The sequence below is a fragment of the Podarcis filfolensis genome (genome assembly GCF_964270895.1).
Source record: "Podarcis filfolensis genome assembly, chromosome: 2".
In the NCBI taxonomy this organism is placed as follows: domain Eukaryota; kingdom Metazoa; phylum Chordata; class Lepidosauria; order Squamata; family Lacertidae; genus Podarcis; species Podarcis filfolensis.
This window is the reverse complement of record NC_139605.1, coordinates 79,905,571-79,931,966: the sequence shown is the minus strand read 5'-3', so window position 1 is coordinate 79,931,966 and position 26,396 is coordinate 79,905,571. Positions and strand designations below refer to the sequence as shown.

The 26,396-nt window shown below is 39.8% G+C and overlaps 1 protein-coding gene across 4 annotated transcripts in view; it reads right to left on the bottom strand.

Moving 5' to 3' along the window:
- Window positions 1-26,396, bottom strand: part of GABRB2 (gamma-aminobutyric acid type A receptor subunit beta2) — a 103,849-nt gene that overhangs the window by 14,203 nt on the left and 63,250 nt on the right. For all 4 annotated transcript variants that reach the window (XM_083597197.1, XM_083597198.1, XM_083597199.1 and 1 more), the window contains exons 7-9: window positions 10,120-10,257; window positions 8,319-8,471; window positions 4,394-4,638 (exon numbers count right to left, since the gene is read on the bottom strand). In XM_083597197.1, the coding sequence (XP_083453323.1) occupies window positions 4,394-4,638; window positions 8,319-8,471; window positions 10,120-10,257 (536 nt within the window). The remainder of the gene's footprint in view (window positions 1-4,393; window positions 4,639-8,318; window positions 8,472-10,119; window positions 10,258-26,396) is intronic.

The following is a 26,396-nucleotide window of genomic DNA, read 5'->3' as shown; positions in this document are numbered from 1 at the left end:
GTGTCGAGTTAAGGGCTTCTTGTCTGCCTGTGCATTTGATCTGCTTTTTTAGCAGTTGTCTTTTAGATTTTATCAGTTTAATGGGTTATAATTTACTTCTGGTATTTTCTTGGTGTTATTATTATACAGCACCCTGGGGTTCATTGGTATGGAAGGTGCATTAGAAACATTAACAATAAAGTAATCAAAAAAACCTGAGACTGATACCCTTCTTTATAATTTTTAAGAGCTTGAGAAACACCCCTTTGGCATGCACAGTTCTTTTCCTCTCCTGTTTGATTTCCTCTTCCTTTTCCTTTGTCTATAGCTTCCATGCCAACCATGGTTACACTTGAAACTGATATGTGAAACCATAAATCAGGCATTCTAGCTGCACCTCCATCCTCATGGTTGTTGCCCTATTTGTGATGGCAGTGGGGAAGACTCCTGTACTCATGGAGGCTTCTGGACATTTTAAAAACCAACAAAACGAGGGTTCCAAAACATGAAGGAACCTCCACAGATACAGGTCTCCCTGATGCGGACAGCCACTGAGGAACATTTAGAGGACGACAACGAGGAGGATGAACAGGCAGGACTAGTATGCTTGTGGACATTGTTCCCTCCTCACACATTGACTTAAGCCCTATTCACTATAGTGCTGTTTACAGTACTGAAAAGAGAAGGGTTGGGAGAATTCAGGCCAGATGGAGAAGACAGATCAGGTGGGCCCTTCAGGATTTAGGGAAATTTATACTTGCACCAAGCTACCCACAAAGGATGTTGAAAGAATAAATGAAGCTATGCTGCTGTTGTTTCCAAGAAGGGTTTTCTGAAGAGTGAGAATTGTGACCTCTTAGAAAATAAGAAATGTTGCAAGTTACCTTTTATGAAACATCAGACAACTGATAGCACCACAAAAACTGATACTTTGATTTAAAAAATCACAACAGTTTTGTCATGCCCTATGATACACTGGAGGAACACTTGGTTGTATCTAAAATGTTGGTTCATCTCTGGAGATAAAGTTCTGAAATCATTTTCCTTTGGCACCTGAAACTTCACACTGACTTCCATGGGCCTCTGGAAGCAGGGACAAGTAGGCACCGATGTTAAAAGATCCTCAGTGGCTCCCAGTTTGTTTTCAGGCTCAATTCAAAATACTGGTCTTGGTCATTAAAGCTCTAAGCCTGATACCTGTATATTTCAAAGTTCCACCTTCTACAACGGCAACTAAACAATTGGTTCAGATCTTCCCTAGAAGCCCTCCTCTGAGTGCCCTAGCAAGAGGCCAATGAAGAGATGGCCTTCTCTGTCCCAGCACTCAAATTGTGGAACTGCTGCCCTACATATGCTCATTTCACACCGTCCATGTTTTATTTTGTGTGGTCTGCTCTGTGTTCCTGAACCTTGACAGCCCTATTCTCTTTTTATACATCCTCTTCTGTTATTATTTATTTATGCTTCTATCTTCATTGGATATCTTGTTGTACTATAATTCACCCCAAGTCTAATTTACAAAAGGTAGAAATATATTAAATAAGCAAGTAAGGAATATCCATCAGCCACAGTCTAAAAGGAGACAGCCTAGGCACAGAGAAAGGAACCATGTATGGAAATGGAGTTCCTTTCCCTCTTCTTTGGAAAGCTGATACATATAAAGTATCATTGAGAAAACCTTTTTATAGATCAAACCTTTGCATGAAAATGTAATATTTGAAATGGCTCTATGAGTGAATGGCTTCCACATTTCCCCAAATAAAACTTGAAATTACAATTTTGGCAGCAAATATGTAATATCCAAAAATTAATCATTTTTTCCCAATCGTTTTTATAGATTTTCCAATGTTAACCCAATTACACAAATTAATTCCAAATTAATACAATTTTGTTTAAGAGGTTTCCCACAATCCATTCTTGATGCGTCTTTATGATCTAATACTACTGCATTTCATATTCTTACTTACTTCTAGCACAATCCATATTACAAATTATCACATAGTCAACAGCTGCTCTCTTAATGATTTCTATTCATTTTATTATATTATTTAACTTTCAAAAAACTTCAAGTAAGGAACAACAGATTTTCTTTTCTTTTTCAATCTGCATGTGCCCAAAATTAATTCTTAACCCACCTTTATTCATTGGTTTTCTTTGTAAGAACCTTCAGGCATTTTTGGCATGTTTTATTATTTGAAATGTTGAAAAAAAGATTTTAAAAACAGACATGTACATGCCAATACAGTTTTTTGTATGTATGTGTTATATAAACTGTTTTTGAGCACCACTATGAAAAGATAAGGTTACTGTGATGGTTGCTTCCTGTTTTTATGCAGTTTACCTCTGTTTATTTGCAACTAGAAGTCAAGCAAAATTACCATAGTACCATTATTGTAACAAGCTGCAGGTAGGGAACAGTGAAATGAAGGGTTGTATCCAACAAAGTACTCCCATTCACAATAATTTCTGCTTGCACAACAGACTTCTCCCTTCCTCTTCTCTCTTTGTGCTCCTTCCCAATCTGCTTGGGGGAGTTGAGGGAAATCCCAAAACAGATTTAGAAGCATGCATAGGGAGAGAAGAGGGAGGGGACATTCCACTACATGAGGGGAAGTCTTTGCATAAAGGGGGGAAAAAACCCCAGAAACATACCAAAACGTCTAGCCCAGAACCGTGTGAATCCAACAGTAACTCTTTCTCCCTCGTTTTCACACATTTGAGAAAATACGACATGGAATTTGGATTTTTTTTTTTTAAAAAATACACGATTTTCTATGAAATATTTCAAGTTTTACATCTATACAATTTTACAAATAAATCCATGCCATATTTGCTGAAATGATGCTTTTGCTGACATTATAAAAATGTAAGTATACTTATATTGATTCCGTATTCTCTGTCAAGTTTATACCCCCTTTTGGTTCTGTTATAGAGTATCACACAGCTTTCAAGCACGTCGTAGTTTAGCCATCATTTTGGATTGTTCCTCTGAGGAACAGCTGGAAAACTCATGAATTTTTTAAAGTCTTCAAACCTTCTGCCTGACAGATGACAGCAAAGCCTATAGTGAATACAATCTATCTTGTAAATCAAGCTTCAGAAAGAGGAAAATGCCACTAAGTGACAGTGTATCTAAAGCCCAAGGCATTCAAGGGCTTTCCAGATGATTTGGGTTTTTTCCCCCCATAATAAATAAGTGTACAGCTGTGACAATTGGTTGCTCAGGATCCAGGCATCTATGGATCTTCTTCCAATGTAGGAATATTGCATTTTTTACCACTGCACAACACCATGTTAAATGGGAAAAAGTTATTTCCTTCAGCTGCTACACTCTTGTGTTAGACTTTTAACAAGCTAGAGAATTCATGCTAGAGAATCATGGGGGTCTGTTTAGAAGAATGATCAGCAACACTTTCTAGAAAGAATTTGCAAAACCAATTCTTATAAGCTTGTGACACTTTTGATGTGTTTAATGCTTTTAGTAGTGCTGTGCATCTTATTAGACTGCTTTACTATTAAAATGCCAATTTATTGTGGCATTTATTGAATGTTTATTGCTATTGTATTTTACTGTCAACCGCCCACTTTACAAAACAACAGCAGCAAATAAATATTTGCTGGGGTTGAGGGTGGGACACAAGAACATCAAAATTTGAAAATAGAAAAAAGTGAATACTAACAAAGTTGTCTATACATTAATGCTCCCACCATCTCATGAAACTTTTGCATTGCTTTGATTATTTTTAAAAAAGCCATCACAGCCATTTGTTTCTTTTGGGTGGATATAAAATATTTTGTAAAGATCCACTAATGGATGTGGAGAAGTCTATTTTTGCTGATTTCCCTTCTCTTCTAGAAAATATGCTCGGGGTGGGGTGGGGTGGTGGTGGTTCTAGAGCAGTTTGGAAAGTGTCATGGGCAACTGTAAAGGTAGCAGGCAAAAACTGCCCGTTCTGTGAGCAAAGGCCTCCTCTAGATCAAATACTCTTCTATAAAACCACTTCTTCAGTCTATGCAGAACTGACTGCATCCCTATATTTAGGTCTTTGAACATTGTGTGTTTATGTCCAGAGCACAGACACACAAATTTATTTTTTCCATGGCATATGGACTATCTTATCCCTTCCACAATGCTATATCTTCATCCATTATGTAAAGTTGGAAGTATCATATTATGAACATTGGCTTGGGGCTAGTTCAAGCTTATTTAAAAAGACTATAAGGTGTTTTGTTTTGCTTTGCTTAGTTTTTTAAAAAAATCATCTGGAAAGGCTGTATGGTGAAAGCCAAGATAAAATTCCTACTGGACTTGTGCAGCAGAAGAACCAAATGTAAAAAAAAGCTCTGTTTGGGAGAAAATGAATTGTCTAATGCTGTAACTGTAAGAGGCTAATCACGTTCCATTGGAACTTACCTTATTGACATCCATTCGTAATTTCTCATTGTTAGCACTGGCAGCTTTTTCGGCTGCTTTCTTCTGGCGTTGTGGTCCCCTGCCAAAGAAGATGTAGTTGACTAATGCATACTCCAGTAGGGCCATGAACACGAAGACAAAGCATCCCATCAGATACATGTCAATGGCTTTCACGTAGGGGATTTTGGGCAGAGTTTCTCTGAGATGAGTGTTGATGGTTGTCATTGTCAGCACCGTGGTGATTCCTGGGGGGGAAGCATCAAAAAATTCAAAATAGTGTGCGTGTATAGATAGATAGAGATAGAGATAGAGATAGAGATAGAGATAGAGATAGAGATAGAGATAGAGATAGATATAGATATAGATATAGATGATATAGATATTAGGGGGAGCTGGAGTTCATTCCAGAGAAGCACTAGAAGAAATATTTTCCATACTAGCTTCTTTTTGGTTTTTGGGTGGTGATGCTTATTACAGTAATGAACAAAAAAAACACACAAAAAACATTAAATGCTACGAATTCTCAAAGTCAACACCATTGAAATCTTTCCACTTGCGTATCGCACAGGTTATAAAGTGCACCTATTTCTTCAGTGTGCTGGTTTTACTTAATATTTTTTTACATGTTGTCTTCTGGTTTGAATTCTCAGAAAAATTTTGCTTGAAGACCTTGTGCAATATACATTAGCTTGAATCGAGGGAACAGTAGAGAATGCATTCAACCTTCCTTTAGGTAATGTTTCTTCTTAAGAGCTATGGAAACTTGAAGAGGCTTAAGTTTAAATTTGCATTAGAATTGGATCCTTACCTGGAATGCAAAGTTCAGCAAACTCAAAAGGCTTGCTAATGTAAACTAATTTTAAAAGACCAGCTATATTAGTTTGTAGCAGTAATAATAATAATAACGATAATAATAATAATAATAATAATAATAATAATAATAATAATTTATTTATACCCTGCCCATCTGGCTGGGTTTCCCCAGCCACTCTGGGCGGTTTCCAACCGAATATTAAAAACAAAGCAACATTTGTTGTAGCTGATCATTTATTGGATTACTGCGCCAGGAGGTTAAAAAGATTTGTTTGATGTATAACTTGCTGCTGAAATGGAATACACAGGATGAAACGGTTAAGTCAGCTATGATTAAATGGGCACAAGATCTTGGACATAACATCATGTTTTCTGACTGGGAACAGTTATGGACCACAGGTATGAAATTCACGGCATGTAATGCCTTAAGAGAGAATATTATGAAAATGATATACAGGTGGTACATAACCCCAGTCAAGCTCGCAAAAATATATCACTTGCCCGATAATAAATGCTGGAAATGTAAGGAAGTGGAAGGTACATTTTTTCACCTATGGTGGACGTGCCCAAAGATCAAGGCCTTCTGGGAAATGATTTATAATGAAATAAAAAAGATATTTAAGTATACTTTCCTGAAAAAACCAGAGGCTTTTCTCTTGGGTATAGTCGGCCATTTGGTGCCAAAGAAGGACAGAATCTTTTTTATGTATGCCACAACGGCAGCAAGAATACTTATAGCAAAGCACTGGAAGACTCAAGATTTACCCACTCTGGAAGAATGGCAAATGAAGTTGATTGACTGTATGGGACTGGCAGAAATGACCGGCAGAATCCGCGACCAGGGAGAAAAGTCAGCAGAAGAAGATTGGAAGAAATTTAAGGAATATCTACAGAAATATTATAAAATTAATGAACTTTGAAAAGATGTTGGTTTGAACTTTGGTGGTCTCCAGCTGTTATGAGAAAGATAATGGGGATTATAATGGTTTTTGTTACTAAATTTTAAAAAAAAAGTTGAGTGGAAAATAAGGTGATATCTTAAAAGGAATGTTAAGAGATGAGGATTTGCTGAATTAACAAATTGAACTAGAGAACAAGAAGGGGAGGTATGAGGAAGTCAAAGAAACATGGGACTGAAAAACTGTTATTGAAACTGAATTGTTTTTAATATTTTTCTTTTTCTTTTTCTTTTTGTCTTTATATAAAATTGGAAAATTTAATAAATATTCATTTAAAATAAAAAATAAAAAGATTTGTTTGCATTATCAGTTTTGTTGGAATGGCAACACAAAAACTCTTTCAACCTCTGATTTGTGTATAACTGTTGGGTGAATGAATCACAAGTTGAAAGAAAGTAAACAAACCATGACAAGGCCAGTGTCTCATGAGCTGTTCCTATTCTGCCTTGGGACACAATCTAGAGTAATCATTCACAGACCCACATAAAAGCAAAGTGACTTGTCAATTTTTCTGTCAGGGACAAGAGGGTTTGAACTAGGAATTGTGGGGTCTAGGTTTGGGACCTAAGCTGAACTGTAGACTGTGCATGTTCTCAGGCTTCAGAGCTTTCTTCAGGCACAAAAGGACTCTGCAACATCAAGTTGTGTGACTGGTGAAGCCTGATACAAATCCTAGAAGCCATGCTTTTTACTGCTTTATGGTCAGAGATGTAGAACCTATTTGCTACTCTTCAAGCCCAGACCTGGGGTTGGGTGCAGTTCCTCTCAGCTCTGGACAGACTTGGCAAATGTCAAGACAAGTCAACAAGGGCATGTGACTGAAGGCAGTGGAATTCCTTGTCTGCATTGCCTGGAGTTTTTACCCCAAGGTAGCCAGAGGCAATACTACGGTGTAAATAAGTCCATGGTAACAGGTATTATAAGGATTCAGCTCGGTAAACTATTTTACTTGTGGAATTTGAAATGCCCATTAAGAGAAGAAGCCATACTCCTGCAAAGTAGAATCCTGTTTCAACCTTACCCAAATTTTACCTAAGAAGACAGTACTACATGTTGAGATAGTAAAAGCGTAGTAAAAACTACAAAGTGACACCATTGGTTCATCAGCTCCGTATTTCTCTATAATGATGGGCATAGAGGCTTTCCAGAGTTCAGGCAGGATCTTTCCCAGCCCTGTGAAACAAGAACCTAGAGACTGAACTTGGGTCTTCTGCATGAAAAATATTTTTTCTGTCCAGCTTTGAACCCTCCCCATAGTCTGAGGAATTACCAGCAAGGTAGGAATATTTTGTAATTTTTAGATTAAATATAATGCAAGAAAAGTAGCTAAGGTTGCAAAACTCTATGGTCCCTGAAAAGGTGACCTAAGCCATACGGTCTTTTGGATCTCCCTGAAAAGAGAGGTCTGCTCTCTCAGGGGAAGATCTGGATTTATAAGCCTCTCTGTGAGGCAATGGGGATGTCTGCCGCTAGTGCTCCTCCAACCAAATTAGAAAGGGGTGGGAAAAACCTGTGCCCCACTCTTTCCACATGAATTGGCAGGGCATAGGTTCTTCTAATTTTATTTCTCCCCACTTCCCACCTCATATAGGCTTCCTCCACTAAGTAAACAGTGCTAATATAAATTGCAATGATTTTAAGCTAATTCGGAGAAGAAATTGTTTTAGCTGGGTTGTGATGACTCAAATTCTGAATCTTAAATGTAAATTTAATAGGTAGTAGTACACAACAATGCTGAACGCCAGCACAAAACATCACACAATCTGGCTGAGCTGAAGCACTTGTATTTACTTCGATTTACTCACTTTAAAATTATCTCTAAATATTTTATCCAAACTGATTCAAAAGAAAGCTTTTCAGTGCTTAAATATATGTAAACCTGACCAGCCTCCAAAATTAGTACAGGAAGCACATTCAATGGGCAAGAGCCAAAGTAACATTAGTGCAAGAAGAGCTGCTGCTGCACAGGTGAGCTTTGTTGTGTGATGGGTATCACAAGTGGAAGTAGCGTAACAGCACAAAAAGTAAATAATAGAGTTAAGCTGTGCACCCATTGGATTTGGCTGTTATGTTATGTTAGGAATGGAGCTTCTGTTATGGGTGGCTGGCACAACAGGATAGCACTCTATATATGTTGAGCAAAAAGGGCTTACCTAAAGCCACTCTGGCAGCTGAAGCATCATAATTGATCCAGAATGAAACCCAGGAGAGAATAGTGATCAGAATGGAAGGCATATAGGTCTGAAGTATGAAGTAGCCAATGTTTCTCTTGAGTTTGAAACTGAGCGACAGCCTTGGATAGGAACCTAGAACAGAATTTATGTTTAGAAGGTCAAGTTTCCGTTCTGTAGCCCTGCAAACACATTGTTAACATTTACAATCCGGAGACTTTTATTGTAATTCAACACCCTTAAGGCAAAAATAAAATTTATTATTAAACAAACAAAATGCCAGTTTCTTTAATCTGTGCCTAAACAAAGATGGCAAAGGTTCACTGCCCCTTTGCTAACAGGTGTGCATACACCGAAACCATTAAGCTTTGCAGTAGCTCAGCATCCAATACTGCATTTTGACCTTTGCATGTTTTACCTTGCTATGGTCACTTTGAAATCACCTGAAGTGCTAGGCTCAGAAAATGGTTCATATACTTATAGCCACAAAATTCAGGTAAGCAGAGTTGTATTCATGCTGTACTAGCTGTCATATCAATCAAACATAACAAGTTATCATGTTGGGTATTTATGGCATGATTCTGCTCCTTCATCATTATCTTCCTGGTAGGTGATGCCAGAACATGTAGAAACTCAAAATAGCCCCTGTGTAACCAAAAAAGTGAACAGTGGAAAAGACCGGGCTGGGAAAAGGGAAATGAAAGGGGACGAGAAGTAAAAACACCAGAAACAGAGCAATATTTAAAACTGTTTAGGCTCCGAGGTTTGTTTAGGCCTCCCACACAAACCTCCTGTGAGAGGAGCAAAATTCTGATCCTTATACTTTCAAACCACTGATCTCTGTTCCTGAGAAAAATCAAACTGGGACAACTGTTCTGCACAAATCCATGAAATGCAAAAGTGGTATTTGCAATCAGACTTGATTAGCAGTCTGGATAGTTACATCCTGTTCTCTTGAGTGTTGCTTATTAGTTAAAAAAAACCAAAAAAACAGCCCCACTGAACTAGGATTGGAAGTCTGTGTAGCAGAAGCAGGAGTTGCACATCCTGTTTCACTATCTGAGGAATGTACTGCCCCCACCAAAGCCTTACTTATCGGGGTTGCACAACAGCATCTGGCAAGATCTCACGAGAGTTGCATGAGATTTTGCTGGAAGCTGTGACTGCTTCTCCTCTTTCCATAGTGGTGGTGGCAGGGGCGCCACCCCATGGGATTCCACCATCCAAGGCAGCTGCCTCAGTCCGCCTCATGGGCAGGCTGGCCCTGAAAACGCGGGGGGGGGGGGTAGTATCAAATTATGATTCCATATGGTGTCATCAGGCATAAGAAAAGGCCATCCATATATTTTAATAATGAAAGTGTATGGGAAAAGTAGCTTGCTTTTTTATCAGCTTTGAGAGTGGCTGCAGAAAAATAGAAAATAGTTTATTTGTTCAGGTCGATTAAGGTTGATACCCTTTTAAAACAACAACAACCCACATTGGCTGAATACAAAAGTATTTATTATATGTACACCACAGTCGTATACATGTTTGTTTATGTACTGTGTTCAATGGGACTAACTTCTAGGCAAGCATGCATAGGACAGCAGGTTTAGTGCACCTGACACGGCACAGTTATTTTAATAAAGAATAAATTGCATTGGTTTGCCTATTCAGTGCTCATTTGTTTATTCTTTATATGATCCATGCAGTTAGTCATTATGTACTATCCAAAACAACTGATGGGAAGCTTTTCAGCGAGCAGATAGATGCATTTCCTTTGTGGCACCCCTTCACAAACCTGTCGAGAAAGCAACTTTCTTGGTGATAAGTTCATAGTCCACAATGGAGAATTGCGGCAGTTCAATCTTTCGCACTCCTGTAACTGCATTATCACCCCCACGCCAGTAAAATTCAATATCATCTGTTGTGTAGCCATCTGTAAATAAAAAAGGAGGAAAGCTTTAGGACATGGAACACTTGCACTATCACATCTGCTGCAAGAATAATCCAGTCATTTTACTTCGGTTTACTCTTATTCGAGATAAATATTTACAAAGTTCAAATACATTTCAAATGCATAGCATTTCTGCTATGCATACTCTGTACATTTCAACTGGCCTTGATTTAATCTGGGACAAGTGAAACAGAAGCCACTTAGGAACAGGAATCAGAAACCGCTTGCTAAGAATAGAGAAAGGGACTTTTTTGTTAATGGTACCTTGAGAGCAGCTAGAAGACTGTCTACCCTCACCCCATTCCACCTCACACTTTTGTTGTTTTCACTTGATATATTGTTTTGTTGTTTTAAAAACTTATGAAGCAGTGGGAAAATGGGTTAAAAATCCTGAGACAAATAAATAAGAGAAATAACCACTAGCTTATAGCCTAAACTGATGAGCCTAGCTAGTAGCTGACAGATTCAGATTTTTGACAGAGGAATCCAGAAGTACCAGGTGAAAGACAGATTTAACAAAAATGAAATCTGCATTTCTATTTTGCACCAATTTAATCCTCTTATACCCAGTTTGTACAACCATAGCAGCTGTTTAGAGCTTTGATTATTATATACATATCTAATAATCATCTACCTTTTTTAGTAAAAAAAACCACTCTTAAAAGTTAAAACTCCTTTTTTCAAACAAGTATCACATTTCTGTCAATGTGCTTAGAAAGAATGTCAGGGAGTAATCATGGAAAGTGAGGAAGATTTACGGCAGGGCTGTTGGGCTGCAAATGAGATATTTCTTCTCATTCCTCCGAGGCTGCACTTGCTTCTTCAAGTCTGCCTTTCCAGTACTTACAGCATGTGCTAAACAGACTTTTCTGAGTCAGAGCTCATGACTGCTGGGTGTGTGGCAACCAGGAACGCCGCACCAGCTCAACGATCATGCTAAACTGCCTCTCACCATTACTGGACTGCATCCCCCTGCAGGCAAAGTGCCTGAATGGAAAAGGAATGTCACTTGTGCAGCTTGTCGATGACACCAGCAAAGAAACTGTGGGACTGATGCAGGAAATGACAAGCGGCAATTGAGAGAAAAATCAAAGGCTCGGCAGAGGAGTATCAACGTGATCCTCCAGTTTTAGATATACAGATCTGACTCCGATTCCTCTGATTCATGAGTTCTGTAGCCTGCAGACCCAACAGGGGTCTATTTAGCTATTTAGGGATGCTATTTAGCTAAAAATGAAGAATTTAAATTAGTTATGCTCAAGTGCAGTTTAAGTTCCACCGCAATCCAATGAATATACTTTGGGAAATAATCAAAGGCATATTGATTTCCTAGAAATAGACTCTTCTGATTCATAGTAAGCAAGCAAATAAAACAGACTAGAAACAGAGCCCCCTTTTCTTTCCCCCTCTGCACTCCCAAAATCTGCCCTGAAGGGTCCACCAACCCCACCCCCCCATAGAGTTTGAAAGTGTGTGGGGAGATGCAGGGTAGAGGAGGGCAGGGGGAGGAAATGAAGGTGAATTTTTGTATGAGTGGAATCTTGCACACAGATAGCTTTGGATACAGTGCTACTAACTATTTACAGGCCCTTCCGAGCCATTTACAGCACAATCCTATCCATGTTTGCTCAGAGGTAAACCCCACTGAATCCAGTAAACTTAATCTCTGGTGAACGGGTAGAGAACTGCAACCTTAATTGCTTTTACTTCCCTCATTGCTATCACGGACTTAATTCTATACCGAAGCCTGAGAAATATTTCATGCTTCAAAAATTTATGTTTTCATGCTCTTAAGCAGCTATTAGCATCTCTGGAAACATTTTTCATTTTTCAAAAAAAGAAGAAGTTATTTTGGTAGCATGAAATATGGAGCTTAAATCAGGGGCAAACATGATGATGTCCTTGAACTTTATTTCCACTATTGTTCCTTGTTGCCTGCAGCATTCACTCTTTGCTTTCGCTGGAAAAAGCGGACACCAACATGTTGTTTCCTACTGAGTTAACCATATGATTGCTTCTCAAAGGCAGCTGGAAGCACTGATTAGTGACATCATCCTTTCATTCTGTTTCCATCAAAGGTGAGCACAGACCACATGTATAATATTTCTTTATGTTTCCTGTTTAAAATCTCCAAACAATTTTTGTTAGCATCTTGCAGAGCTCTTTGACAATAGCTCTAATATATATTTGTGTAACATTGTCATCATGGTGCAATCTATGTGGCTGACCACAGATAGCACACTACAGTAGAATGACAGTTACGAGAACATGACAGTGAAGACTGGAAGACGGGGCAAGTCTAAGCCTGGGGCGGAGGAGGTAGCGAGGGCAGAGGAAGGAAGGTGACCTGTTGAGGAGGCAGAGGTGATGTGTGAGGCAGAGCACAAGAAGAAGGACTGGGCGGGGGGCTTCAAAACACACCACAGGCGTCAACATGCTGCTAAAAGGAAGGTGAAAAGAAGGTGCATTGAAATTCTAACTTCAAGAGTTCAAAGCATGATGTCAGTTGTTGAATTTGAACTGCAAGGCACATCCTGATAAGGATCCAGCCCGCAGAACCAAAACAGTTCCCCACTTCTGGCCTAAGGTGGGGAGGAGGGCAGTGTGAGAGGTGCAAGTGGGAGCAGGGGGGTTTGCAAGGGGAGAAAGCATGGGCACAGGTCCTGCAAGTTATAGAAGAACATACAGAAAAAATGCATCAAATACAAATATAATCCTAAATACATTTATACAGAATCTAGCTTCACCGACATCGGTGAAAATGGTTTCAATCTGAGGAAATGTCTGAATGAAGATTGAGTTGGAAATTCAATGTCCAACTTCTTTTATTAGGCCATACATAAACACATGCACACTACCACAGTAGTTTTATCAAGGCATCAGTTCTCTCTTATTGATAATGAACTGGATTTCCCCATTGCCACCCAACAGAGGTCTGAATAAGAACTGTTTTAATACACAGGCTGCAGCATTTTCATCTGAACAAAATTCAGTGAATGAATCATTCATTTCTTAAGGATTAACTGGGTCATTATATTTAATCCTTCTCTAAACTGGTGGACATGTGTTCCGCTTGACTGTAACATTTTCACTGGATTTGTGTCACATTATGTTTACTTGCTTCTTAAAAGACTGAAAAACTAATGTGCTGTAGAAAACCAACTCTACTGCATTTTAAGATCCATTACCTGATTTTTATGTACGTTCAGATACACAAATATATATACTGTTTTAATGTACTTGCTGAGATCAGTAAGGGAGCACCACCACCAGGGACAAGTGCATAATGCCTAGTGCATGTGTGATCCAGTTGTATGAAGGAGATAAATACAACAGTTCTAGCCTAATATTAGACACAGCCCAATAATTGGTGATGGTGTCATGATTAGACCTCTGATTCTTCCAATATCCTAATTTCTTGAAACATGTAGAGCCCCAAATTTTAATATATCCCTGAGAAAGCATCTGAAAAGGGTATTTAATAAGTCTTATTTCTGAAACATTCACATCTCAGGGCAGCACCTACAGTCACGAGAAACTGACACTAAATTTATTTAGGAATGTTTTGTCATAGGGACAGGCCCTCTGTGACAGAAGGACACCCTCAAATGCTCTCTAGTGTTAATCTGGATTAGATATGGGTATGTCCTTACTAGGCTCTGCTCTTTTGCAATATCACTGTACCTATGAATATAAGTCCCTCATCTAGTAAATGTGGTCCATACTGCATGGGAAATATTATCTCTGAGAAATAATAAAAAAGCATACACTTGTAAACCAAAAATGCTCAAAATTTGCAAAATTAAGTCAATATACAGAATAACAGATTTTGATGCAAAAATTAAAAATTTAGAAACATATTGTTTCTGTTCGAGCGCTTAAAAATTCATTAGTATGGAAAGGTGGGGTTGGAAACCCTTAATTTTTGTGATGTAGCCCCTCTCCCCCGACAGCTACAGTTCTTAGCAAGGTGGAATGGGATGATGGCTTAGATACAATTGGCGAGAGTCATGTGGTGGGATTTCTGGATTTCTTTAAGGGCACCCCTAACCATTTCTCCATAATCCACCCCCCACCCCCACCCCAAATTAATAAATAATAAATTAGACCAGGCATAGGCAAACTCGGCCCTCCAGATATTTTGGGACTACAACTCCCACCGTCCCTGATCACTGGTCCTGTTAGCTAGGGATGATGGGAGTTGTAGTCCCAAAACATCTGGAGGGCCAAGTTTGCCTGTACCTGGATTAGACAAATTAATGGAGGCTATCAGTGGTTACTAGTCTTCATAGCCATACGCTGCTTCCAGGATCAAATGCACTCAGCCTCTGAACACAGTTGCTGGGGATGGGGAATAACAGCAAGAGACTACTGTTCCCACATGCCCTTGCTGTGAGCTGCCCATAAGCATCTGGTTAGCCACTGTGAGAAAGGTGTTGGGCTAGATTCGCCTTTAATCTGATCCAGCAGAGCTCTCCATGTATTCTTATGATTTGACAAAGTACACATACTTCTGTACTTCCTGGGATTATCTGGTGTTTTGGAACAGAAAGATTTGATATTTATATATTACTCATTTTTCTGAAAGGCTTACCACTGACACCTGAATATTCCCACAAATATACCACAAAAGCTAAATGCCGTCACTCAAGTGAAAAATTCACACAAAATCTAAAATGCAGATACCAGTTGTTGTGGAATGTTACAGAATAGATTGTAGACATACTGAAACCTGCAGTCTGCCATTGCATCTCTCTTTCACTAAAAAGTGAAGAGAATGCAATTTATTGCAAATTCTATGTATCGTTTATAAAAGTGCCCCAAATTTTCTTGTTTGCTTCAGTTGTAATTGGTTATTAAAACTGTAGGTTGGGCTGACCAAGCTATTCTTCCTGGGCTTATAATTTGTTCACTCTGTTTCACACCTGGACATAATAATTCATTCTTCTGTACAGTACTGACTACTATCCCAGGTAACCTCTGCTATTTCACAAATCCACAGAAAACAAGCATAATCTCCATGACCCAGATCAAGCTACTACAACAAGAGAATTTTAGCAATGTCTGCAGCACCTGCAGGACTTCTCAAAACACCATTTGAAATTCCCTTTTCATCGTTATGATAACACCATTACTTGCTGTAGCAGAGCAACGAAGCTATGTAGTCCCTGATCCAAATCTCGACCCAAGGATGTTTTCCATCCCTGCTCTATATCAGATGCTATGGCATACTATGTGAATGCAGAAATGGTCCATCAAAGGTGCTTATTTTGCCATACAAATTTTCATCAGGTGCTGATGTACTCAGTTAAACCTGGACATGCTCCTTATAGTCTCTGCAGGCCGTTTAACAATTTTGACTTCTACACTGAAGGAAACTGAAATCCAAAATAAGAGGTCAAATCAAAACAACAAACAAACAATAAACCCAATTTGGCAAAAATCAATAAATAAAACAGGGTTGGGGGAAGAGAAGTGGCATTATTTATAAAAGATGATGGTTATGAACAATCTTAACAGTGCCATTTTGGCACTGAAAAGACAACAAAAATGTATGTGCCGGGATGTGCCAGAAACCCCAAAATTTTCATTCTAGCTTCCAGTACAAAATTAAAAGATTAATGAAACATAACCAGTGAAATGAGGCACAACAATACCTTCTAAGTCAAGCTTTCCACACAAGCACACTAATATGTAACATCTAACCCCTATCCCCACTTGCTTGGCAGGCTAACGTGGTAGTGAATTAGAACTTTGAATAGAAGAAGTGAATAACATCTGGCAACTCCAATAATGCTGGCAGTGAAATTGCATTAGTGCTCTGCTTTGCTTAATTATTCCACAGTTATATCACAAATATAGGTTGCAAGGAATAAATCATAATTCCCAAACATAATGCCCACAATGTAAAGTTACCAATTTCCTTTGTTGAAAGGGAAACGTACAACGTGCCTATGGGGAATTTCCACTCTGTTCACCAAACACTGTATTCGCGCAACTTGGGTTTTGGCACATGTGCCATAACATGAGTGTGTTTCATTAATCTGCACCAGCTTTGGCTGGTATGCCAATTGTTTCCCTTTCCTGGAGAGAGGTCTGCCTCAGCCACAGTAATCCATGCTCTAGTCATGCCCTGGCCTGGGTACTGTAATCTATGGTATTGTGCTCTCTGTTGGGGCTGCATTTGAACTTTCCTTCAGCTAGTTCAAAATACAGCTGCCAGAGTCCTGACAGCTCGACCATGTAATACCACTTGGGCATGGAAGTTGGCTCATGTAACACCATCATTACAGCAAGTGCACTGTTTGCCAATGCATTCCTAAGTGCTAGCTTTAATAATTAAAGCTTTTAACAAATTCGGCTTGATATATCTGAAGGACTGTCTAAAGCGTTGATATCAAATTGACCATAGGTTAAGATCAACAACAGAGCCCTCCTAGTCTGCCCACCAGTTAGTTCAGGGAGGTCCTTTTCTGTGGTAACCTCACAGCTCTTGAACTTCATAACAACTTGTTTCTGGAAGGCTACCACACGACAGTGTTTTCAAAAGCCTTGGAAATCTACCTGTTTCAGGTAGTCTTCACATGAGAGATATCTCTGAAGGCTTTATTGAGCTTTTAATTGTACTATGAAATTATGTTGTATTAGGGTTGCCATATGAGGGGTACCCAGAAAAATGAGTACCTATTCATGTTTAAAAATAAAAATAAATTTCCATCTGAGTTACAAGTAATTTTCAAGAGATGTAAACAAAGTAATTCATTCTGGCATTTCATTTTGGCCTTTCTGGACATAGTAACCTGTTGTATGGTATCTCTAAGCAGTAACATGAAAGGGCACAAGGATTTCTTACTCATGTTCACAAAATGGTTTTCAATAGTATACATGGATTTCTTCCTTTAGCAGTTCATCTAAGTCTCAGCATGACAAGAGACAATAGGGCAACAACTCTAGGTCCTGTATGGTGCCAGCCTATAAAGACCTGCATTTTGCAAGCAGATTCTTCCAAGAGGTTAACCTACTCTTCCAAGTTCTCTCAGTGGTAGCCTCTTAATTATGTCAATATGCATATGAGTGTTACATAATCTTGCCTCCTGGGCTAGAAAAGGAGGATATCTGCATGCAAATATTCATTAAAAAGAAGCCAGCAATAATATCGTAATATCTTTACATACATAAAAGGAACTTGGCCTCAAAGCAAAAGATGACACACTACATTTGTATGCAAAGAACACCACACAGGCTCATTTATGCCTGGGTATGTGAGTCTTGTACCGACAGCAGAATGTATTAATAATAAAACAATGAAATAAACTAGCACAGGAGGGCTTCAGATTTAGGGGATGATTGGAGAATACTAAGCCATGATCTAAAGAAACCCGGGACTGTTGGAAACTTGATCATATGCTGCTGGAGCTCAGAGGAAGAATATGTGACTGCGTGCCTAGTCAAGTAAAAAAGTTTAGCACAGCATAGTCTGAGGGCGATCCATATTCTAAAGAGTAATCCATACTGCGGCACAGGTACCTTACAGGGTTTACGGAACATGATCTTTCTTCCTGTCATATCTCAGGCTTTTCTGTGCATAACACAGCAGAGCGTGGAAACTCATGTCTGCATAGGGTTTCTCTTTGCTGGATCAGGATGAGGAACTAAAATGAACTAGCCAAGAATGGATAAGAAGCCTCCTCTCAGGGGAGAGCTCAGAGCTGTGAAACTGCATCACAGCAGTAGGGAAAATCAGGCAAATATGCCCCTCCAGGCCTCTCCATCTAGGGTACTTTCCCTAGGCCATGCTCCCCTCCTCAGGCCACACCCCCTCTTCTGAGCCTCTCCATATCCCTCACTATCTGTGTTCTGCATCCTCCCTGAGTGCTTTTGCCTGGAGAAATAAGTCTGTGAACTGAAAATACCTATTTCTTGCCTGGATGGAGAGGTCTGTGTGTGCAGAAATCTCCGGCTTCTACATGGTTGCAGTACAGCCTAGTCACATCTGTTGCCTAACCCACTTTTGCCTCTGCCCTCTTCCTTCAGTGGAAGGTTGCTTATAAGCACATGCAGCTTTTAGGCTAATAAAGGTTTCCAACTCTGCTATATAATTTAAAGAGACTTCATTAAATTTTGTCACCTAAGGTCACAAAAAGAAAGAAAGAAAAAGGACACAGCCTTAATTTATTTGAGCAGAAGTTTATCTTCCGGTAATCGTTTAAAACCGCATTCAGCACAGTTCCAAGTTTTCACCGATTTATCTGTACACTGGAAAAATGCCTGCCAGATTGTGGGAATGTAATGTATAAGAAAAGAAGCCCCCAAATACAACTGGCAACTGCAACCTCCCTTCCCGCTCTCAAATGAATTTCACCAGCTTTCCTTTTTGTAGCTCCCTTCTCTGTTAGATGCTGTGTTTGTTTGTTTGTTTGCTTGCTTGCTTCCTCCATACAGAACTTGGGGCTTCCTTGCCCTCTGCTGCCTACTCCACTTTCCCCCTTTGTAGCTATTTGACCCTTCTCTCTTAGGTCTTCTCCCACCACCCTTGTTGGCCCCACGTTCCCCACAACTCCCCCCCCCGCCCAGGACACTAGTTTTGCCTAATTCATCTCCTCTGAGGCACTTTGGAGGTAGTCATCCACAGATGCTCTGATCTGGATACAGTATGAGCAGAGATGACTTGGCCACTGTTGGGATAAGTTCCAGTTCTTCTGGCACAAGGATGTTGACTCAAATGTGTTTGTCCTGCCACATGTACTTCCTGACCTCTGCTGATCCCAGTTTATAAGAGCTAGCTGGAAGGGAGTGGCTGAATTCGCCCAGGGGGTGGTGAGACAGTGAAGGCGCTGACGCAGAGCTTGGAGGCGCTAATGGCCTGGATGAGGACCAATAAACTGAAAATGAATTGTGACAGGATGATACTCTACTGGTGGGTTGCTTTGATGTCAAGATAATGGGTAGATGCCCTGTTTTGGATTGGGGTCAACTCCCTTAAGAAGTACCCACAGCACCTGCTTCTTCAAGGGAGTTTAACTCCTTGAAGAGTCCATGGAGGCTGCAGCTAGTGCAGCATGCTACCTATTCTACATGATCTGCACATGGTGCAGGGACCAAATACTTGATGAAGTGCCTCTTCTGGTATGTCCCAGCCTGACCATGGAGATCAGTAGAGGGTACCACCAAAGAAAGGCTAAGGGATGGCAACTTAGCTAAGGACCTTCTCTCTGTGGAATTCCCAGCCTCTGGAGGCCTGTCTGTCATCACCTATACTCCACTTCTGTTGGATACTGAAGACATGGCTCTTTACCCAGGCCTTTGAATCTTATTGAGGTTGCTCTTTTGGGTCAGTGAATTTAACAATCTATGGGAATGTTTTATCTTGTTTGCTGTTTAAAGGCTTGATATTATCTATTATGCTTTTGTATTGTTGTCTACCTGTGTATTTTATATTCTTATTCTGAGCTGCTCAGCAATTTTTTAAAAATTAAGATTGATATATAAATGGATTTAATAAATAAATGATCTAAATGAACTAAATAATGCTGTCATTTGCTTTCCTTCTCAGACATTATTTTGAGCTTAACAGTGCTCACTTTCTAAAATATATTCTCAGAAGAAATGTTTGAACAGCAGTTTTGAACCAGCAAGAGAGCCTTTGGGGCATAATTTGTGCTGTGAAAATGCCACCTGTCTGTGTGTTGAAGGCATTTTCCTTCCAGCTCACTGCATACCTAGAGCATTTGGACACCCTAGTCAGAACTCTCACTCAGCAAATTAAATTATCCAGTCCCAATAATTCCTGAGCTCTTAGATACTATAAAAATAAAGTTCTTTTGCTTGTCATAAGGAACATGTGAGCTTCTGTAAAAATAAATAAATCATTTAATTGTTTGCACTGCTGTTTTTATATTACACCACTTAAAGCTTATTGCTAACATTACTTTCCAAGTGTGGAATCTAAGGTTTACTTTTGAAGTTCCAGTTCCAGAAGTATTTAGAAATTTTAAGCTGGAAGACAGACTAAGAAAGGGGAGCTAGTGGGTCAGCTTCTGGATTTGTTTTGCTCAGCATGTACAAAATGAGTGGCAGGTCAGATCAAGGCGCAATGAGGTTCTTAAAATGTGTTTATTTATTTAACTGCAGACCTGGCAGCTGGATGCTTACATAGTAATGTGAAGCAGGGGACCCAGATATTTGAATATATATATATATATATATATATATATATATATATATATATATATATATATTGTCCACATAATAGAACTCTGTTTTAGATGTACACCTAAATACTTGAGGGTGCCTGTCAAAAACTTGTCATATTTATCCAGCTATGGATCAATATACCTTACTGTGATTGCTATGAAATAGGATTGTTATTAATGCCTTGGATTCATAAACCAACTGAAACTTTGTCTTTTAACCTTTCATGATAAGCACATTTGCATTTTTGTCTATCAATTCTGGAGATATATTACACCATCTCTATGCCATTCTTCATCTCCTGTAATTTCAGAAGAGGAAATTCTTCCTGGAAAGAGGAAAAAGCTTATTGCTAGCATGACAAATAGCCTTTTGGGCAACTTCTAATATATTACAAGCCTGCCTCCCACCCTATACAAACAGGATGCATGTGTGCATGCACGCACACACGTTTGGATCATTGTTCAGCAACTGAAACCTAGTGCTGATAAGGTTTGGGCTTAGGAGGAGCACATGCTGCACTTTGTCAGAACAAACCAAGCTCCCACCGCAGGACTGGGGGTTGAATGCATTATGATTCCATCAGCTAGGCCTTAGGGAATACTCCATGCACATGGTAAGGTATCTAGACACCCAGCAAAGTATCTATATACCCAGCTAAGATCTTTTACATCCCCTGCCACTGCACTCAGCACTGCCTCCTTTAGTTTCTTCCTATCCTTCTTGGCCTCTTGGCCTCTCTCTGCAGTGCTAAGACCTTCCTATTTAGAGGTCAGACTTTAATTCCTGTTGGTGAAAACTACAGAGTTCTCCCCCAGTCCATATCCTGAACACCATAAAGCACACTTTTCATGCATTTATGTATCTGCTGTAAGTTTCAGTATCTCCAATTTTAAATGCCAGGAGCGGTATCAAATTTCTTCATTTAAGTTCACACCGGAGTACCCTGGTGATGCAATTTCTGATCTTTGCTGGCTCCAATAAACATTTTTGTGAACCTATTTCCCCTCTATTCTAATATTTGACCTTCTATTGCAACGTAGACATTCAGTGCCATATTTTACACTATTTTCTCACCTGCTCACCCCCCATTTCTGGTCTGCCATCCTCCAGTGCCCAAAGCAATAACCCAAGACTATCTAACAGCTCTGCAGGGTTCCATTCAGAGAACTGCCAGTCCTTGGCAGAGCAGAGCACATAAGAAAAATTCTCTTTCTGTTTTCACAAATGTGCATTGAAGAAATATGCTATTGCTCAAGGTCTCATCAGCATTTACTTTCATCTTTCCTCACATTTGTACCAAAAAAATCTTTTTATTATCTTAACAAATTAACAAGACATGGCAGTTCTGCTGCAATCATGTTATATAAACATCTCCCATGAAGATATATCATTAGATTATATTTTAAGCTCCCATATGTCATCAGAATTCATGCTGAAGCAACCTTACAAAGCAATCTTTATGACAGATTTCTATGGATTAACCAGGTTCCCCTCCCCTCTCCCAACAATTTTCTCTGACATTTTGTTAAAACTTTAATACTCTAAGCATTGACAGTTGACATCCTTTCTGACACTACTTTTACCAAACATCAGCATATGCTACAAAATAGTAAATGATGCCTTGCAGATTTAGGCCTCTTAGCTTGAAATACACAGAAATGTGTTGGTAACCAATGGCACCACCAGTTAAATAATTAACTCTATTAACTCTATTATGCACTATTCAGTTTTCTGGCTTCTTTCAGAAATCACTTAGATCTTCTAGATCTCTTTGCATTGTGTTGTTCTTGCCGCCTGCTGCATAAACTTTATAATGTGCCATAAACATTACAGCCCTTATTAATAGGCAGCATGTATTTAAATAGCCTTTTACGCTCCAGCTGCTGGTGATGTACATGAAACATGGCATTTGATGCAACTGGAGCTTATGGTGGGAAGGTGAGGGAGTGTAGAAGGGATCTTAATGGTCATTTGCAGGCCTAACAGCTTTTAGTTTTTTACAGCCTAGAGCTGCCAACATACACAGATAGGGGTAAATCATCAGCATCACCATTATGGGCCAGTGCAACTGGTAATTAACAGTTGCATCACACAAGCATCTCTGGATTGGTTTCCTATAATACATGTTTCATATCTATCTGTCTATCTATCTATCTGTCTATATCTATCTATATGGGGTCGTGGAGGAGCTGTGGTCTAAACCACAGAGCCTAGGGGTTGCCGATCAGAAGGTCGGCAGTTCGAATTCCTGCGATGGGGTGAGCTCCTGTTGCTGTGTCCCAGCTCCTGTCCACCTAGCAGTTCGAAAGCACGTCAAAGTGCAAGTAGATAAAGAGGTACCACTCTGGCGGGAAGGTAAATGGCGTTTCCGTGTGCTACTCTGGCTTGCCAGAAGTGGCTTAGTCATGCTGGCCACATGGCCCGAAAGCTGTACGCCGGCTCCCTCGGCCAGTAAAGCGAGATGAGCGCCACAACCCCAGAGACATCCGCAACTGGACCTAATGGTCAGGGGTCCCTTTACCGTAATATTTGAAGAAGAAAAAGGCTTCTCAATGCTTTGAGATGGGAAAGGCTTTGTTTCAAATGAAAGCAGTTCACATTTCTATGGGAGATTGAGGTGCAGAGGGATTTTGTTTAGAGGAAGGAGGGAGATTAGAAAAGTGGGGAAAGGCTTCACTGAATCTACTTTAGAGTTAATTGAATACTAGTTACTGAAACTATCAGCAGATGGAGCTGCTGCTTTACTTAACCCATTTTAAAGAACATACCAAGGAGCAATTTCCACCCATTATAAATAGCAGTTTCAAAGGAGTGATTTTTGTCAGGAACCCAACAAAAGAAGAAAGGGTTATATTCCTCTTCCTCACCTGCTGCAATAACCCAAATGTTCAACAGACCTGCTCCCCCCGCCCAATGGCTGTGGGCATTTAAAAAAACATGCATATAAAGGCAAATATGAATTTAACATCAGATTTAGTTTGACTCAAACACTGTTTAATAATGAGCGTTCTATGTTTTCACATGCTAAAACAGCCAAAAATATCAATTTTTCTCCATGATTCTGCTTTTTCAAACATTTTCTTGCTGAGGACTATTAGTCCTAGGCTTCTTGCATGAGAAAGCTGCAGGAAAATCCAATGAAGGGCTGTCAAACCCTGCGCCAAAAATACAAGGGGGTAAGCATTACTAGAACAAGACACTTTTTTTAAATGGAGGCATAGTTTGTATGGTGTGTGGCAGGGGTGGGGAATCTCCAAGCCATAGGCCTGGCAAAATTCCTAATTTGGCTCCCTCAAACCATGGCCACCTCCCTCAAATCTAATGTTGTATGTGCCATGAGGTGTGAACCAGGGCTGGGATATGACTGTTTCAGTTGCACAGATGATCCCTGCAGAAAGCCGGGTTGAACTCACCGCCTATCATCCGATAGGGCAATGAATCCAACCCTGTTGTGCAACTGGCTTCCCTATGGGGAACTGGGCCATGCAGCTGATTCTTAAAGAAAGCAGCTCTTGTGCTGCAGTTCCCAAGCACCCAACAACCAGCTGTCCCCGCCCCCCCCCCCATTGAATTCTACTGGAGTATTGTACATATGTCAATAAAGGTTTGAGAGTCTGACATCTCAGCTTAGCAAGGAAGGCTGTAACCAGGTGATCTTGCTTATTCAGTCTGCTGTACAGGTGTTAAGCACTGACTCAGAGCTCCAAGGCTCCTGCTCTGCCTTCTTATGATTCTTTAAATCAGACTTGGACTGCACAGCGTTTCAGAAAGAGGACGGCTCCCAAGTCCTTCACATTGGGGACTGTCATCTGTAAAGCAGTACACATGGCTACCCTACTAGGGTAAGATTATGGGATAGCGTGATCAGAACAAGAGACTGAGGAGCCTGGTGCTTGAGTTCTCAGTTGTTCTCTTTGCAAATCTGGGGATTGGAGGTCCAGTTAGTCAAGAAGAAGTATGCTAAGACTCCTGAGTTCAATTTTATATATGGGGTGTATGGTATATCCAGATTTAAGTGAGAGAGGGGGGAGACAGATAATACAAAGCATTATCACTACTTTCACAAATCCATACCTTTTTTTTTTTGGAAAATATTAAATTATGTTCATGTGGAATAAACTGTGCCGGATTTTCAGCCCCAGCTGGAATCTCCCTAGTGAGCTTTACTATACCTTCTGGCTAAAAAAGGCTTCCTAAAATCAGCCAAATCCCTGAAGGAAAATAAAAGGATTTAAACATAAGCAGCTGCCCTATGTTGCTTGACTTACAAAATTTAAAGAAATGTGTTCTTAAGAATCCATGAACTGAAAGCCTAAGGCTAGCCAATGGTCCATTTCAAGAATGGTCAAGTGGACTCTGAAATAAAATAATAAAGCATTCAGCCAGCCCGCACCTTCTGGCCATTTAACAGCCCAAGATAAAATTCAGCTGAACCAAAGGAGTAGTAGTATAGCTAATTCTATTCCATGGAGCAAATATGTCACCGAAATGTTGAATATAAAAGTGAAGACAGATATTCTAAAATTTGGTGAAAATGGTTTCAACATGCATTTGCTGAATTCTGAGGAACACATCCAAAGTGATACTTAACTTCCTGGTCTTCCCTGCCTGCTTGCTGCCTCAAATTCTGTATGATGTCTAAGATAGACAACAGTTTCCTGCTTACTAATTAAATGTCTCCTGTTCAACACTTCCACTAAGGAAATATGACACTAAGGTATAGTGCTTGCAAAATGATCTCACACTGGAGGGACATGGGAAGAGCCAATATTGACTTTAGCACAGAGCACACTTGTCATCTAGCGGTTAGAGCGACAGGCTAGAACCTTAGAAACCACAGGGTTCAAATTCCCACTTGGCCATTAATTTCACTGATTGATCTTGGGCCAGTAACTGCCTCTCAGCCTAACCTACATCAAAGAGTCATGGGGAAATAAATGAGGAACAGAGAACCGTATACACCACCCTGATCTCCTTGCAGAAAAAGGTGGGATATAAATGCAATACATTAAATAACAAACAAAAACATTATAACATGGGATCATTTGGATGATGTCCATGAGCCTGACAGGCTTAAAGAGAACCAGAGAGAAGGTAAATTTTGCATCCCTTTTTTGAGCCACAGCAGGACCAACCATGTTTATGAAGTAGGAAGACTTAAAAAAACCTTTGGCGGACAAGGGTGGGGGTGTGTGACTTATTGCAAGCAGAGATAAAATATGTTTTATCAAGCTCTCTAATGGAGAGTGGATTTGTTGACTGGGAGTTTACTGTTTCCACCTCATATGTCAACATTACCAGCTACTGGGTTTCATAGAAAACAAACCTAAGTATTTGCTTGAATGCATGATTGTCAACATTCATAATGTAACTTATGGAGAACATATTGCTTGCCACATTGTATTTATAAATCCAGCAATCTGTGTTGATGAGGTTCAGGAAAGAGAGTTCTTCGGAGGAGCTGCATCAGTGGTAACAAATGAGGCATTACATTACCTTCTATCACACTATCAGCATCAACAGCTGAGATTTAAGGGGCTTCTGCAGAGGGTTGGAAACGCTTTTTCCATTATGAAATGGATGCAGGCCACTTCTGAAGGAGGCTGCAGATTACCTCTGACAGCACTAGTAGTATAATCCAGTTTAAAGCTATACAGACTATCGATGGAAGTAAAGTCCACCAAACTCAATGGATCTAATTTCAAGTAGACATGCATTGGATTGCACTGTAAGGGAGAAACTAGGTGCTATGTTAAATACATGTATGCATTTAACATAACCTTTTTGCTTTAAAAAAAACAGCCATTCGGGGAGGGGGAACGAGCATGGTGGGGGAGTTAAACTCCCTACAAGCTGCAATCTTGATGGATCCCTGCCCCCTCTGCTATTTTCTCTTGAAGGGAAGCTGCAATTGGATTGCGGAAACT